Source organism: Saccostrea cucullata, unplaced genomic scaffold (assembly GCF_032062105.1).
Source record: "Saccostrea cucullata isolate Sc308-1 unplaced genomic scaffold, CSIRO_AGI_Scuc_v1 ctg8792, whole genome shotgun sequence".
In the NCBI taxonomy this organism is placed as follows: domain Eukaryota; kingdom Metazoa; phylum Mollusca; class Bivalvia; order Ostreida; family Ostreidae; genus Saccostrea; species Saccostrea cuccullata.
Window position 1 is genome coordinate 68070 of NW_026940968.1, and position 15312 is coordinate 83381.

The 15312-nt window shown below is 34.2% G+C and overlaps 2 protein-coding genes across 3 annotated transcripts; both read left to right on the plus strand.

Moving 5' to 3' along the window:
• The first annotated feature begins 73 nt into the window (after positions 1–73).
• Positions 74–7312, plus strand: LOC134256713 (protein IWS1 homolog). 2 transcript variants are annotated; one of them, XM_062739392.1, is made up of 14 exons: positions 74–185; positions 401–482; positions 1789–1967; positions 2167–2325; positions 2474–2615; positions 3009–3082; positions 3169–3290; positions 3414–3646; positions 3775–3927; positions 5755–6309; positions 6418–6680; positions 6711–6733; positions 7013–7103; positions 7228–7312. In XM_062739392.1, the coding sequence occupies exons 1-14, from the start codon at positions 151–153 to the stop codon at positions 7268–7270; spliced, it is 2154 nt and encodes a 717-aa protein (XP_062595376.1). In that variant the 5' UTR covers positions 74–150; the 3' UTR covers positions 7271–7312. The 2 variants fall into 2 exon arrangements, with proteins under 2 accessions (XP_062595376.1, XP_062595375.1); XM_062739391.1 differs by having other exon boundaries at positions 6418–6733.
• Positions 7313–9695: 2383 nt separating this feature from the next.
• On the plus strand, positions 9696–14654 carry LOC134256718 (homeobox protein BarH-like 1). The gene is made up of 3 exons (XM_062739396.1): positions 9696–10090; positions 11831–12128; positions 14631–14654. The coding sequence occupies exons 1-3, from the start codon at positions 9849–9851 to the stop codon at positions 14652–14654; spliced, it is 564 nt and encodes a 187-aa protein (XP_062595380.1). The 5' UTR covers positions 9696–9848.
• The last annotated feature ends 658 nt before the right edge of the window (positions 14655–15312 follow it).

The window sequence follows — 15312 nt, forward strand, 5'->3', positions numbered from 1 at the left end:
CAATTGTCTGAAAAAATCAATAAAAATCTATAAAATATTTTATTCGTTTCTTTCATATAACAGTGCGCGTTTGTTTAAATATGGCGGAAAATGTTAAACTTTGTTCGTGCATGTGAATTTGGTTTTCTTTGGAGGAGCAAAATATAGAATATGGTGTTAGAATCAAAGACTCAGAAAGTTAATAGGTGTGTAAAAAGTTTAAATCTTTGATATTTTCGAAATACTGTATTTTCTGACCATGTTAGAAATATGATTTTGCAGATAAAAACATGAATGAACCTGATAGTCGTTTATTTTGACGGTGAAATCGTTGTTTAGACGTTTAAAAAATGCTTTAAATGAATGATAAGGTTTTTTCTGAACTCATTTCTTCATGCATGATAGGCCTATTTCTTTTCAGGGACCCGTTTGCAGTTAAACCTTTACCAAAAGCACATTATCATCCAAGCAAACACAAATATCTCTCCAAAAGTCAAAGAAAGGTAAACAAAATGTACATGTAAGAGAATAGATCAAGGTTCAGTCCCATAAAAAAAATCCTAATTATTATGTTTGAGTAAAGTGAGAGATATCCAGTTAGTGTTCACATTGATTGCTGCATTCTAATTAGTGCTCTGCTGAAAAATGTGGAGGGGGCATATTGATTTGATGTGTGGTGGGTAGGTCATGTTGAGGGGGGTCAGTAGTAATATGATGTGGGTAGACAGCATATTATTGATTGATACAGTATTTTTCTCAACCAATGAAGTTTGATGATTTTTATCAGAGGCAGGATGAATAAAGGATCTCTAATAATTTGTAGTTGGATATGGTTTTTATCCAACGAGTTGTGTTTTTTTTTTATCCCCGATCCTTGACGAGGGGATAAAAACACATAACGAGTTGGAAAAAAAATCATATCCAGCTACAAATCATGGGAGATTCTTTTTATCCCATGTTTAATACTTCACAACCGATGTTTTACTGTGTTTTATGTAATACTCCACTTAATTTTACTTTATCTCGCTAAAGCAAAAACCATTGTGATGTCATAACTGCACTTAAGTGTGGGATATAAAAAAAAATATCCAATGAGTCATATCCACGGGATAAAGAGGTAAATGTGGGATAAATACTTGATACATAACAAATATATATGGCCTACGATGATATATATTGCAGACCAACCTTTTTTAAGGAATGACTCTAATTCTTGGCCATATTATCGAGTATAATCTGGTTTGGGTCAGTTTACGCTTTATAATCCGCGAAGCGGATTATAAAAAAGCGTAAACTGACCCAAACCAGATTATACTCGATAATATGGCCAAGAATTAAAGTCATTCCTTATAATTTAATTTTAAGATAATTAAACAACTTTTGATGTAAAATTGTGTTGCTTTTTATAAGTTCAAATTTACCGCGCAATAATACAACCGTAGTAACGGAAGTGATTTGAAGCGAGGGGAGGTAATGACTGATTCATAGATCTAGCAGCCATGATGTTTGTTTACATGAGGTAAGAACGAGTAATTGATTAAAGTTGAAGGTACATTTATTAAATCTGGAATTTTCCATGGATTCCGAGGACTGGAAATGAGGGGATTGCATGGATATGATGATTAAGCTGGTCGTCAAGGGGGTGTGTCCCCATACCAAACCAGATTATACAAAATGTTATGCGTTCCTTTTTGGAAATCAACCAATGAGAGGCGAGAATACAAATAAAATTAAATTATTCACCAATAACTACTGATTAAATAGTATATTCATTGTATTTAAATAAAATATTCATGTTTTATTTGACAGACAGCTTTGGGTAGTCCATTAAAGCAGGAAGATAAAGGAGACAAGCAACCCAGTGTCGAGGATGAAGTGTTCCTCAAGGGAGGTAATCGGTACTTAACAAAGACCCCTCCTCCTGATGATAACGCTTCCTCAAAGTTTGATGAATCCTGGCCGAGCAGCGAGAGACCATCGTCTGTGGGGTACTGACTGTCTTGTGATACCTAACATGATAGTTTATAATTGATTTTCATCATTGTGGGTTGTTTTCTTCAATTCAATTGTTGTATTTTAACATGTTTAACAAGAAAGTATTGTAATAGCTTGAAGATAGTATTAAAAATTGATGTCTTTTTCTTGTCTTGAATAAAACCAATATATTGGAAAATAAATCGATTTCAGTCTGACAGGCACAGATGATAGGAGTCCATATTCACTTCACAAAATGTTAGATCTATATGGGAAGAGAACGGAAGATTACTCCGATGTCAAACAGACCCTGTCATTCACAGAGACAGATCTGAAGGGTCCCCCGGGGGAGGGAGCATCCACACTACAGAGGTCAGTTACACAATTTTATTAAAGTGCTTCCTTATTTTAAGTAAAGCATAGTTAAATGTATTATGGATTTTTTCATTAGATATTTGAAGGTACATGAAGTAAGCATGAAGTAAAATGGCCTATAAACAAAAGTTTGTATGAATGACAGGTATGTGGAGAGATTTCGGAGGGGAGAGCCGATGAGTAGAGAGGAGAGAGAGAGACAAACGGCAGCCAGCTCTAAAGACTTCTGGTGGATTGACCCATCAAAATCAGACAATGACGATAGAAAGACACCTACTGTCGGAAAGGTACGCTCATTGTATTTCTTTATAAAAATTAAAGAGAATGCCATATGTTAAAATAATACTGTAAATGTATTTTATTTAGCGTGTACTATATTTAGCGGAAAATGATTTTTAAAAAAGTTAGCTTAAATTTAATTTAGTGCATTTCTTGTTGTTCTTATTCATGTATCATTGTTTAAGACATTTAGTTATGTACTTGAATTAGCGGAAGTATCTTTCCACCTAGAGCGCTAAAAAGAATACACCGCCAAACGTAATACGTTTACAGTATGCATTAATACAATATAAATTATCTGTTGCTGAACATGTAAGGACTAAGGGGATACAATTAATCATGTTTACCATTTAGAATAAGTTGAGAGTCACATCTGTTTATGATGAAGCTGTCTGTTGTAGGTGGCTGAGGGGTCTCCTTCTGACAAACTCACCCAGCAGCTACAGGACAGGGCCGACAGATTACTGGAAAGAAGGTCAGGAAGGTCACCTTTCTGTCATCTAATGAGATTTTATTTATCTTTCTATAGAATCACTTGGTGATAGTAATATTTTTTTTCAGTGTTAGCACTGTTGCCTCTTCCGAGCCCATTGTTAGTACAGATGGACTTGGGAGTTCTTACGACGGAACCATTTCCAGTTTTGAAGAACAACCATACCGCCCAGCATTTGCTAAAAATTTTGGTACAGAGATTTTGATGATGATGCCTTTTAAAATTTCATTTAGAAACATTAATACACAAAGAAAGTTATGCAAGATATGCCTAAAACCATTAAACAAATTGATATAAATTTTAAAATATTTAGATGCTGGTCCCCCTAGAACACAATACCCTGGATTGAGTCGGGAACCAGGTGGTTATTCACGTGACGTTGACACGGCACCCATCTTCCCTCGTCCTACAAAACCTGCTCGACCTGAAGACGATATCCTACATCAGTGGAGAGTAAAACGACGACTCGAGTCCGCTCGAGACAAAGCCGACAAAGCTCCGGCAAATAAAAACACGTTTGGATTCCTTTCTCAAAACCCTGATGAGGTTTGTAACATAAGAAATAAGTATAAAATATTGATATTTTTTATAATGATTACCATAATTCAACAAAAGAGTTGAATTAATTGCAGTTGAATGAAAGAGTAAATAATCATTTAAATACTTATTTCTAGGAGGAAGTAAAGACAAAGTTATCAGAATTTAAAGAGAGACTGTCGGGGAAGAGGCCCCCTAAGGAGCCTCAGCGGGTCCTCAGTTCTGTTCAGTTCACTCCCTCACCTGTCCCTAGTCCAAACTTCGCTGCTGATCAGAGCTCCGAGTATCAGGTACCATATCTTGTCAGAGGTCAATTTGTTATCATGGATTAGAGCCTTGCTAGTCTTAGCTAAGAGCTCTTTTTAGCTCACCTGAGCCGAAGGCTCAAGTGAGCTTTTCTGATCACATTTTGTCCGTCGTCCGTCCATCTGTCCGTCTGTAAACTTTTCAAATTTTCGACTTCTTCTCAAGAACCACTGGGCCAATTTTGACCAAACTTGGTACAAAGCATCCTTGGGTGAAGGGGAATTTATATTGTTAAAATGAAGGGCCAAGTCCCCTCACAAGGGGAGATAATCAAGAAAAGACAAAAATAGGGTGGGGTCATTAAAAAATCTTCTTCTCAAGAACCACTAGGCCAATAAGGCTGAAACTTATGTGGAAGCACCCTGGGATAGTGTAGATTCTAAATTGTTAAAACCGGGGGTTGGGCGGGGCCACAATGGGGAATCAAAGTTTTACATAGAAATATATAGGAAAAATCTTTGAAAATCTTCTTCTCAAGAACCACTGGACCAGAAAAGCTGAAACTGATGTGGAAGCATTGTGGGGTAGTGTAGATTCTAAATTGTTCAAATCATGACCCACGGGGGTAGGGCGGGGCCACAATGGTGGACATAGAAATATATAGGAAAAATCTTTGAAAATCTTCTTCTCAAGAACCACTGGGCCAGAAAAGCTGAAACTGATGTGGAAGCACCCTGGAGTAGTGTAGATTCTAAATTGTTCAAATCATGACCCCTGAGGGTAGGACGGGGCCACAATGGGGAATCAAAGTTTTATATAGAAATATATAGGAAAAATCTTTGAAAATCTTTTTCTCAAGAACCACTGGGCCAGAAAAGCTGAAACTGATGTGGAAGCACCCTGGGGTAGTGTAGATTCTAAATTGTTCAAATCATGACCCCCGGGGGCAGGGCGGGGCCACAATGGGGAATCAATGTTTTACATAGAAATATATAGGAAAAATCTTTGAAAATCTTCTTCTCAAGACCCACTGGGCCAGTAAAACTGAAACTTATGTTGAAGCACCCTTGGGTAGTGTAGAATCTAAATTGTTCAAATCATGACCCCTGGGGGTAGGGCGGGGCCACAATGGGGAATCAAAATTTTACATAGAAATATATAGGAAAAATCTTTGAAAATCTTCTTCTCAAGAACCACTGGACCAGAAAAGCTGAAACTTATGTGGAAGCATCCTTGGTAGTGTAGGTTTCAAATTGTTTAAATTATGATCATTGGGGTAGGGCGGTGTCACAATATGTATTACAAGGGGGAAATCTGGTAAAGAACAATATGACAAAAGATTCTTAGGTGAGCGATGTGGCCCATGGGCCTCTTGTTTAAAATTCTTTTGACTGAAACTGAAAGGACTAAATTTATAATAAAATTATACTGGCACTCAGAATCTTTTTGTAATCAAAATATCATAGTCAAACTATTTGTTACTCATCTTAAGATTGTATGAAAATTTTAATAATATAGTTACCTTATATTTCTTATTTTTCGCGAGTATTTATTATTGCAAAATGGCACTTTAATGTCATATCATGAGAACATGAATTGGTGAGGAGACAATTGATCAAGAGATTTTGCAGCATTATAAAAATGAAGGCGAGTTATTTTATTTTGCCAGTCATATTTCTCGCGAAATTACACAATTAATTCCTAGCATATATTTAGGAATTTATAGTATTGGTCAACAATAAATTAAGAAAAATCTGACTTCTAATTACTGTTGTAGTGACATCTAATGGTCACATTATCTCCCCAATTTGACTTACACTCCTTATTTGTTTAAGGAGGATATCATTTTAAGATTGTTTCCTTATTTACAGCCAAAGTTGGAGCAGAAATATGGAAATAACATACCTCCAATAGCAAGCCCCACCCTTGGAAGGCGAGGGAAACAGACAGGAGTGGAACCTCATTTACATTTAATGTGTGACCTACTTCCCTGTCAGCACTCTCAACAGTATGTAGGTAAAACACCAAGGTCACCTACAACAGAAAGGTCAAAACAGGAGGGGAGGCAGTCAAAAATAAGTCAAAGTTCAAGGTCAGAAGACAACAATTGTAAAGGTGAATCTGAATCATCTGACCTTGAAGAAAAGACAGGGAGATATAAATACCTAGAAGCAGAGAGACCAGATGTGGAGGCAACCAAACCAAAAACTAGTGAAAGTGAAAATAGAACTAAAGAAAGTGCAAGTGACATTCCAAAGAGAAAGAAAAACCACGAAAGCCAACATGTAAAGTCTGATGTTAAACATTCAAGTAAAAGTAGGGCACAGGAGGATGAAGCTGAAGGAGAAGAAAACATTCCCAGACCAAGAGAGTGCCATAGTCCTTCTATGAAGAGATTTGAGAGTGTTAACTCAGCTATAGGACAGGTATATCACTTAGATACATGTTTATCTATTCTATCTATTTGTTTTAAGGAATCAATATGATTTTGTATGTTTTGATAATAACCCATTGTCGTCCTTTGTTGTTAACAGGTTATCAAGGACAGGTTGTTCACATCTTCACTGAGTACTGTGATAGACAGTGTGGACAATAGTTTGTTAGACCAAAATAGACAGAGTGTAGAAATCACAGAGTCCACCAGAATATCCCCTCCGGAGTTATCTCCTCCTGATCCCAAGCCTCCCTCAGGATTGTCTGCCCCTGATTCCAGAGTGAAGGAAAAACAAAGGACGGGGACACAGAAAGAGAGAAAGGTGAAGACAGGATCAGTCCCAGAGGAGGCAGGGAAGGGACAGAATCTGGCAGAGGAGGCAAAGAGGGGCCGGAATCTGGCAGAGCTAGAGAATGGTGAGGATATAGTTATACATATAACATGTGCCGAATATCCATCAACATTAATATAACTGTAATACAAAATTTGAAAAAAGTTTAGACTTCAGAAAATTATAAACTGAATATTTGAAGTTAAATGAATTCTAAAATTTAAGTTTAAAGCAAGTTTTAAATCCTTCCTGTCAAAAGTATCTTTTAGATAACAATAAGTGAGTCTTGTTTTACTGTATTATTAAAATAGATAATATCCTTATTGTATTGAAATGCATTCATAAATTCTTTTTTCTGTTTTAGAGGAGAGTTATGAATCTGATGGGGAATTCCCTGAGGATCAGCTGTTACAGATCCTTCGTGCCCAGCGATCACAGTTTGAACAACAGCTAGGGTAAGTCATTAAAAACTCTGACTACTGTACTCTAATGGTATGAAAAAATATAGATCTGCATGCATCAGTTTTATTTTCTTACAATGTTTACAAGTATTTTACATATGTGGCTTCTTTTTTTCAGGCACATTGACAAGCTTCTACAAAAGTTATCGCCCCTGTCTTGATCTATGCAGAACAATTTTTGTACATAAAATGTATTATTAATAAATATTATTTATATTACAATATTTTATATACTGTGTTATCCTAAGAAGTTGGGGGTGTTAATGGTCAGTTAAATCATTTTGAGGAGGGATTACATATAAACAGTAATTTTGTGAATGGTGGAGGAAAGTGAAAACAAAAATTACTTTGATGTCCTATGTCCAATTTTCAGGCTTTATCAACTAACTTAGGATGGGGCTCTTTTTTTACAAAAAAAATGAAAATGTTTTGGAAGTAAAAAAATCACGAAATAGCAGTTTGTAAAGTGAAAGATTAAAACCAAGTATTCAAACTTTGGAAACTACCTAAATGGAGAGACACATTAGGGTTTTAAAACAGTTTGAAATGTCATGCAGCATTAAATAACATTTTCAGACCTAACTAGGGTTTAGAATATATTAATTGTTGTTAACATTATACATTGTATTTGTTTAGATCATGATAGGCAATGTATGAAACTGATATTTTCCACGTGGAAATCAATTCCTAAATTTTTTTAAGTCCTAAGTAAGGTGAATTAATGGTATCCATATAATATTGGATTTGTTATTAAAACACATGGAGAAATCTCCAGCTCTGACCCCTTATTTATGATATACATGTATAAGTTGCGGCACGTTATTTTATCAGTGTCGGGTTGTAGCATTGACTGACAGTAGAATTTGTCCCTGTCGACTCCAATATTTACAATCAGGCTCAGAGCTTGTTACTGGGCAAATTGGCCGAGTATCAACTTCATCTAAACAGCTAGTGTTTATCCGGGGGTAATGTATCCAAGGATAATTCCTCGAGTAATTCTTCAGAAAGGATTGTAAAAACTTAAAAGGGTGCATTTTTAAAAAAAACATAAGATGTACAGAATTCATTGCTTCTTTTCAGAGCTTTCATATGAAAAGTATTGTATTTGAAGTAAATTTTAACTTTTTGATAAACTGTATTTAAGGTTGGAAAAATATTTTTCAGAATATAGTTTCTTTTTTGGCCAAAAATAAAGGATTTATTTTACCAGGAGTTACTTGCGAAAGTAAAATGTTGGAGGTTATTTCAATTCGCGAATTTTTAAAGGGGTTTTGCTGGATACGCTATCAATTAAAATTAAAAAAAAAAAGAAAACACATAAACGTTGAATTTTCATTAAATTGTCTATTCTAAAAAAAAAACAACAGCAATTTTCTATTTTTGGAAACGGCACAATTTGAGCCCCCAAAAATATTAGGAAAAAGGCAATCCATGGATATTGTGATTATATATACATATCTTTTAATGAAATCGTGTGTGTATTATAGTTCTGAAGAAATGAAAATGTAGAATAGTATGGTATTTCGGAAGCTTTAATGAACATTTTATTGGATTCTTTTTGATTGGAGGTTATAATTGTAGGTGAACTGTCTGTTTGTTTTATATATGTGCTTTACCTGATAAGTGAAGAAGTATCGTTTTTGAAAGAGGAGGGAGGCAGTCAGAGAAAAAAAATCAACTTACATGAAAAAAAATTGCCCCCCCCCCAAAAAAAAAAAAATTGTCAAAACTCGAAAATTCTATTTCGTGGGGGATGTTTTTGTTGGAATTCAATTTCTTGCAGTGCCAATTTTTTTTAACAGAAACATACCAAACTACTCTTACATGACTATACTGCAACAAAAAGTGAAGGGATCAAATGGACTACATTTTCTATAGTAAAAAGTTATGTCCAAAAAAAGGGGAGGCAGCCCCACCCCCTTAATGTTACGTACATGCCTGCTGAGCGATCAAACACTAACATAACATGATGTTACATGTATAAAGTCACTGTCATTGAAAATGTATTACTATTAGCCGCGAAGCCCACACCTTCTATTCTTTATATTGAAAATGAAATTACATTTTTTTGTGGAAACGTAAATAGCTCATTTCTGTTTCTAAAAACGCAACTTATTTCCCATGTTCAAAGCTAACATCAAAAAGCTTTAAGAATGGGAAATGGCAACCTGTCAACCAGTTCGTTTGAACCATTGCAATACAAACAAACAAGACAAAAAAATCTTGGTAAAACCTCATGACAAAAACCCAAAAAGAGGGGTGTTGAACGTGGGAACTCCTGGCGGCCCCCCGTGTGTGGTTCCAGTGGCTACTTGATCCTCCTTTATTCTGGAAAAGACATGTGCCCGTTAGTTTGTTTTGCCGATTGAGCTGGGCATCATTAGATGTAGATAAACATTTACAATCATATCCTCATCACATCTGGAATGTATTGCACATTCTTTATTTGTTTAACACTAATCACTCTTGATTGGCGAATTAAGTCAGCAAATATTGAGAAAATTACATATGATCGCCTGATTTTATCGTAGTTCCAACATCGTGCAGCACCTCTTTGAGTCGCTGAGTGGCCATTAGGAGGCGTTTAAGAATATCGCTTATGTATTTAGTGCCGCATTATACACTTAGCGGGGTTTCATGTCCTAACGAAGTTTTTTTTTTGAGAAATTTTCATGATTCCTGGCAAAGGAAATATAATTTTTAATATTTTGGAATAATCGCATAATTAACCATGTCGTGATGTTTGGTCAAAATTCACAATCACTACGACAACCGCCGAACTCCTCCTTCTACATCAGGGACATTCTAGGACCTGATTCCAGGCCCATTGGGACGGCGGAAAAGTTCCCGGAATATGAGCACCTCCACAGGGACCAGTCCATGACCACTTACCCCCCGGGCCCTTACCCTAGTCACGTGATGCAGCATCAACCCCTGGTCCCCTCCTCCAGGGCACATTCTCTGGCCTACAGAGGTAATTTACAACAAAAATCAGGATATTATTTTTTCAGTAAATAGTGAATTTCCAAATTAAATAAATAAATATGCAAACAAAGCGTTATATTGATATAATTTCTGCAATACAAACTATGCGAATTTATTTTTTTTAATTTCTTTTTCTTATATATATTTGTCCCCAAAATTTAAATAGTTGATATGAAAGGTTTGTAGTTGAACATCAAATTTTAATATTTCAGTAGAATTTTTTTTGTAAAATATAGGTTTTGTATTAAGTAATATCTCAACTGAGGGGAATGCTATTCAAAGGTCGGAATAATAAATCGCTGAAGTTCGTTTTTAAAAACCTGATTGTTTTCTTAATTGATTTCACCAATAAAAAAAGAAAGGCATATACATTTCTTTCTTAATAATTTAATGCCAATTTTTTATGACTACACTGCATTTAAAAAAAATTATACATGTAGTATTTTTGTATGATAGTTTTCCAACTAGTGTAACAAGATTAAAATTTGGGTAACACTCCAGTTAATTTAGAATCCATTATTTATTGACTTTATTTATTATAATAAATAATGAATAAGTAAAGTTTGTAAAAATAATTTGAAAGAGTAATTTATCATATTAGAGACGTACATTCATCAAATATCTTTGTTCAAAAACTATACTCTTACATTTAAATCTAAAAGCTTTGATCTAGCATATTTCTGTAGTTTTGATGCTTTTTTAAAATTAAAGTAAGAAACTTATTAATTAAAAATTATTAGGAAAAAAAACCCTCTCAATTGTAAGAAATAATTTCAATATCAGATTATATACCGGTATATGAAATTTTTATATATTTTGAAAGAACAACATTTATTTAAATATTACATTAAATATCTCCATTTATTCCATTTATAATAAAAAGAAATCATGAAATTTCAAATTAATATCCATCTATCGCTGAACTGAATTTATTTATATCTTCACATTTATACAATTTTATACAATTGTAAGATTAAAAAACTTACGAGATTTTTTTTCTTCATTTATTCTTTTTTTTTTTTTTTTTTTTTTTGAATGATGATATATTGTTAAAACATTTTGTAACACCCTGGAGTGTGAAATTTCTTAGTTTAATCTTGGCAATAATTGATATGAAAAAAGCTGATGAATCTATACATGTAGTTTTCTTACAGAAAATTTTAATAAAATCTTAAGTTAAAAAAAAATAAATCAAGTTCTTTCTTCTTTTTTAAAGATAAAAATTACCTAAAGTATGAAATCTTCTATTTAGAAAATGACACCGAAAAATCTGCATTAAAAGAAATAAAAATTAATGAATAAAATATAAAATCTTAGAATGTGAAATAAATTCCGATTTCGTAGAGGTCCGCGTTTGTTCTACCTACAATTTGTATTTTTTTAATGGAATTTTGCGCTTGATTATACTTCACCTTAATTTTATATATTTTAATATCATAGTCATCTCTTGTAATGTTTTAAATAAAGATTAACTCTAAAGACTACTGGAAGAATGTAATATTTTGCAATTTTGAACTTTTATTATAAAGGTTGAAAGACCGACAAATTTGTAAATTTTCAAATATAACATTTCTTTATAAATTAAATTTCTACTTTCCGTGTAATCACTTACAATATAGATTGCAAATATTATTGCGGATACGTTAATTTACAGTATGCTAAAAAAATCATACATATATAAATAAACAAATATAGGAAACTTAGTAACAATTTACTACAGATTTATTTTTTACCCCAGGCTTTCCTATGGAATCGTTACTGGACCTGCAGGACACGAGCTCTCTACCGATTCCGCTTCCGGTCTACATCCGATCCCGCTCCCCCGGGGAGACCGCGGGATTCCTGAAACCCAAGAAGTGCCGGCGGAGTCGTACGGTGTTTACCGAGCTGCAGCTGATAGGTCTGGAGAAGAGGTTCGAGTCCCAGAAGTACCTGTCCACACCTGACCGGCTAGAGCTGGCCGACTCCCTCGGGCTGTCACAGGTCCAGGTCAAAACCTGGTATCAGAACCGACGCATGAAGTGGAAAAAAGCCGTGAGTTTATATTCAAATATTTTGGTTGCTATTCTAAAAGAATCAGGATTTGAATTTTTTATAAATAAATAAATAGATAGAGGAAATAAAGAAATGAAGATTTCATAAACAAGACGCATTCACAAAAAGTCAGATGATAGCTATAACTTTAGATTTACTGATATGTGAGATTTAATCTACGTAATATATATACAAGTAAATTAGAATGTAAATATAGAATATTTGTTTTGCATATCAAGTGATTTTAAAAGCAAAATCATATTTAATTTTCGCAATTTCTCACATATGACCATGTAGAATGTTTGATATTAATTTTTTGGATTTTAAATAGAGTCTATTAAAAGCACATGATTACCTTTTACGTTTTATCTAGATACTCTTAAGAAATTAATGAAATACTTCTTTCTTGACATTTTTAAGTAATGAAAAAAACATTAAGTCACACCGAAGATTTTAAAGTAACCATGCATGTGTACATAATAAAAAAAATTACAAAAACATCGGCTTAGAGTATATTTGCGCCCCACACTTTCTCATTCGCATTCAGACACTAACATCGGATCACACACAAAAAAAAAATTGAAAAAGAGAGAACATCACTTTTAAAATATCGTTTTATAAACAAAATAAAAATACCAGTATTCATTAACCTAAAGAGATATATATGTACGCACACAAAAATATGTAATTTTTATTTTATTTTTTAAATTTATTTTTGCTTTCAAATTTTTTTCCCTCACTCAAAAAAGAAAAAAAAAAGTTGCTAAGCGGAATCTTTCGTTGGAAGTTAGCACTGTTTTAGTTACGTCAAAGTTCAGACAGATAATATCATTTCTGAAGGAGGGAGCCTGAAAAAAAAGACAACTTGTCTCTAAAAAAAAATCCTACTTTGTGGGGGATGGGGGTTAAAATTCAAAATATTTTATTTTTCAAACCGAATTTAGATCTAATTCTTGTTGAGTTTTATGATACAAACTAAAACTAGAGGTACTGTGAGCATTGAGCTCACTAAATGATACCCCCCGCCTCCCATATGAATGTAATGGCACTGTCCATGTTTTGCTCTGGAAAATCAAAAATATATGTCAGATCAAAAAGTAAAATAGGAGGTGCACAATGGCAATATGTATTTAAGAATCTGTGAAAGTTTCATTAAATTTCCTTCAGTGGTATGAAAGGAGTTGCGGATAAGAGATGGGTACCCCAAAGCGTAACAGACGGACGGACGTACAGACGGACGGAATACCGATTACTATATACCCTCCCACTTTTCAAGCGTGGGTATAATGATTTCTGTATCATTTAATGTTATAATATTTAAAAGATTGGTTAAGCTTAATTGGAATGAAAATTATCTAAAGCAAAATTTACTAATCTAATAAGATGCATGTACACTGAAAATGAAAATGACATATGGTTGATAGATTTGTTTTCTGTTTTTGAAGGAATGCTACTTGAAAAGAAATTAAAAATTTTAAGAAATCTGTAACACATCTCTTCTGAAAAATTGTTTCAGTATGTGATGGATGCTATTAGCTTAAATTGATTTTTTGAAATAAACTATTGGGGCTTTTTAATTTGGAGAAAATGGAACAATTGTTTTAATTGCAAATAAAATAATTAAGCGTTTAAATTTTGCACAATTTAAATATGTTATAAAACATATCAAGAGAAGTCAGATCAGCATTTTATAATTTTATTTTTTAAAGGATATCTGATCCTCAGTCAGTGGCCAAGGATAGTCCTTCAAATTATTATTTAATTTAAAATGTCTCAACATGAAGCTTGAAATGAAAACTTTTCATGCAACAGTTTTCATTTTTTGCATCTTAATGTGATTCAAGGTTCTTTGAAGTATTAGAGAGGGTCTTGTAAAAAATTGTCATGTGTAGCTTATAAAAGTAAGAAAATAAAATAAAAAACTAGAGGTCCTGTGAGCGATGAGCTCACTAAATGATACCCCCCGCCTCCCATATGGTTTTAACTGGTGAAAAAGTCCATGTTTTCCTGTGGCCGGGAAACCCAAAATATGTGTCGGATCAAAAAGTAAAATAGGAGGTGCACAATGGCAATGTATGGGTATATAGTAATCGGTATTTCCGTCCGTCCGTCCGTCTGTTACGCTTTGGGGTACCCATCTCTTATCCGCAACTCCTCTCATACCACTGAATGAAATTTGATGAAACTTTCACAGAATCTTTATTACATATTGCCATTGTGCACCTCCTATTTTACTTTTTGATCCGATCCGACACATATTTTGGGTTTCCCGGCCACAGGAAAACATGGACTTTTTCACCAGTTAAAACCATATGGGAGGCGGGGGGTATCATTTAGTGAGCTCATCGCTCACAGTACCTCTAGTTTAACCTAAAATATCTTTCAATTAGAAAATACATAGCTGATGTTTCTAATGCGTGGGAATAATGGTTGGTATTTTTTCAGTGATGTGAAAATGTGAATATTTGTGAATATTTGTGAATATTTTATTAATTTCTGAAGTCTAAGCAGCGAGTAATTGTCTGAAATTGTGAACAGTTAAAGACAATGAGTGAATATGAGTGGTGAAAATAAACGCAGACTGTCCTCGGATGGTCAAACGCCCAAGCCGTTGTCGAAGAATACCAAAATGGCCGACCAAGATAGCATGATTGATCGAGGCACATTCGTAAACACTCCACCGCCTGCACATTCGAACACGAGTACTATGCAGCCTGCATGGGTGGATCAACTTATGATGCGAATCAACGACCTTGACACCAAAATTTCGAAAATAGACAAAGTAAGTGAAAATTTGTCCTTGTTATGTAACCGTATAGAAAACATTCAGTCTAAAGTCGGTCATCTGGAAAAATTTACCGGAAATTTGGGGAACTCGATAGGCGAAATCAAGAAAACTCAGGTGGGTCTTAAAGGTGATGTTGAGGAAACGGTGAAGGAAATTAGGGAACTGAAGTCAGTGAATGAACAATTACAAAGTAAAATTACAGATTTGCAGGCAAGGAGTATGAGAGACAATTTGCTTTTTTTCGGTCTGGCCGAGTACCGTGGAAACAACAGAGAGAACTGCGCGAGTCTCATTGATCAATTTTGTGAAGCAGAATTACACCTTTATGGAATTAAGGCCAATATCGAGCGTGCCCATAGGATCGGAAGATATCTCCACAACAAAACAAGACCTATT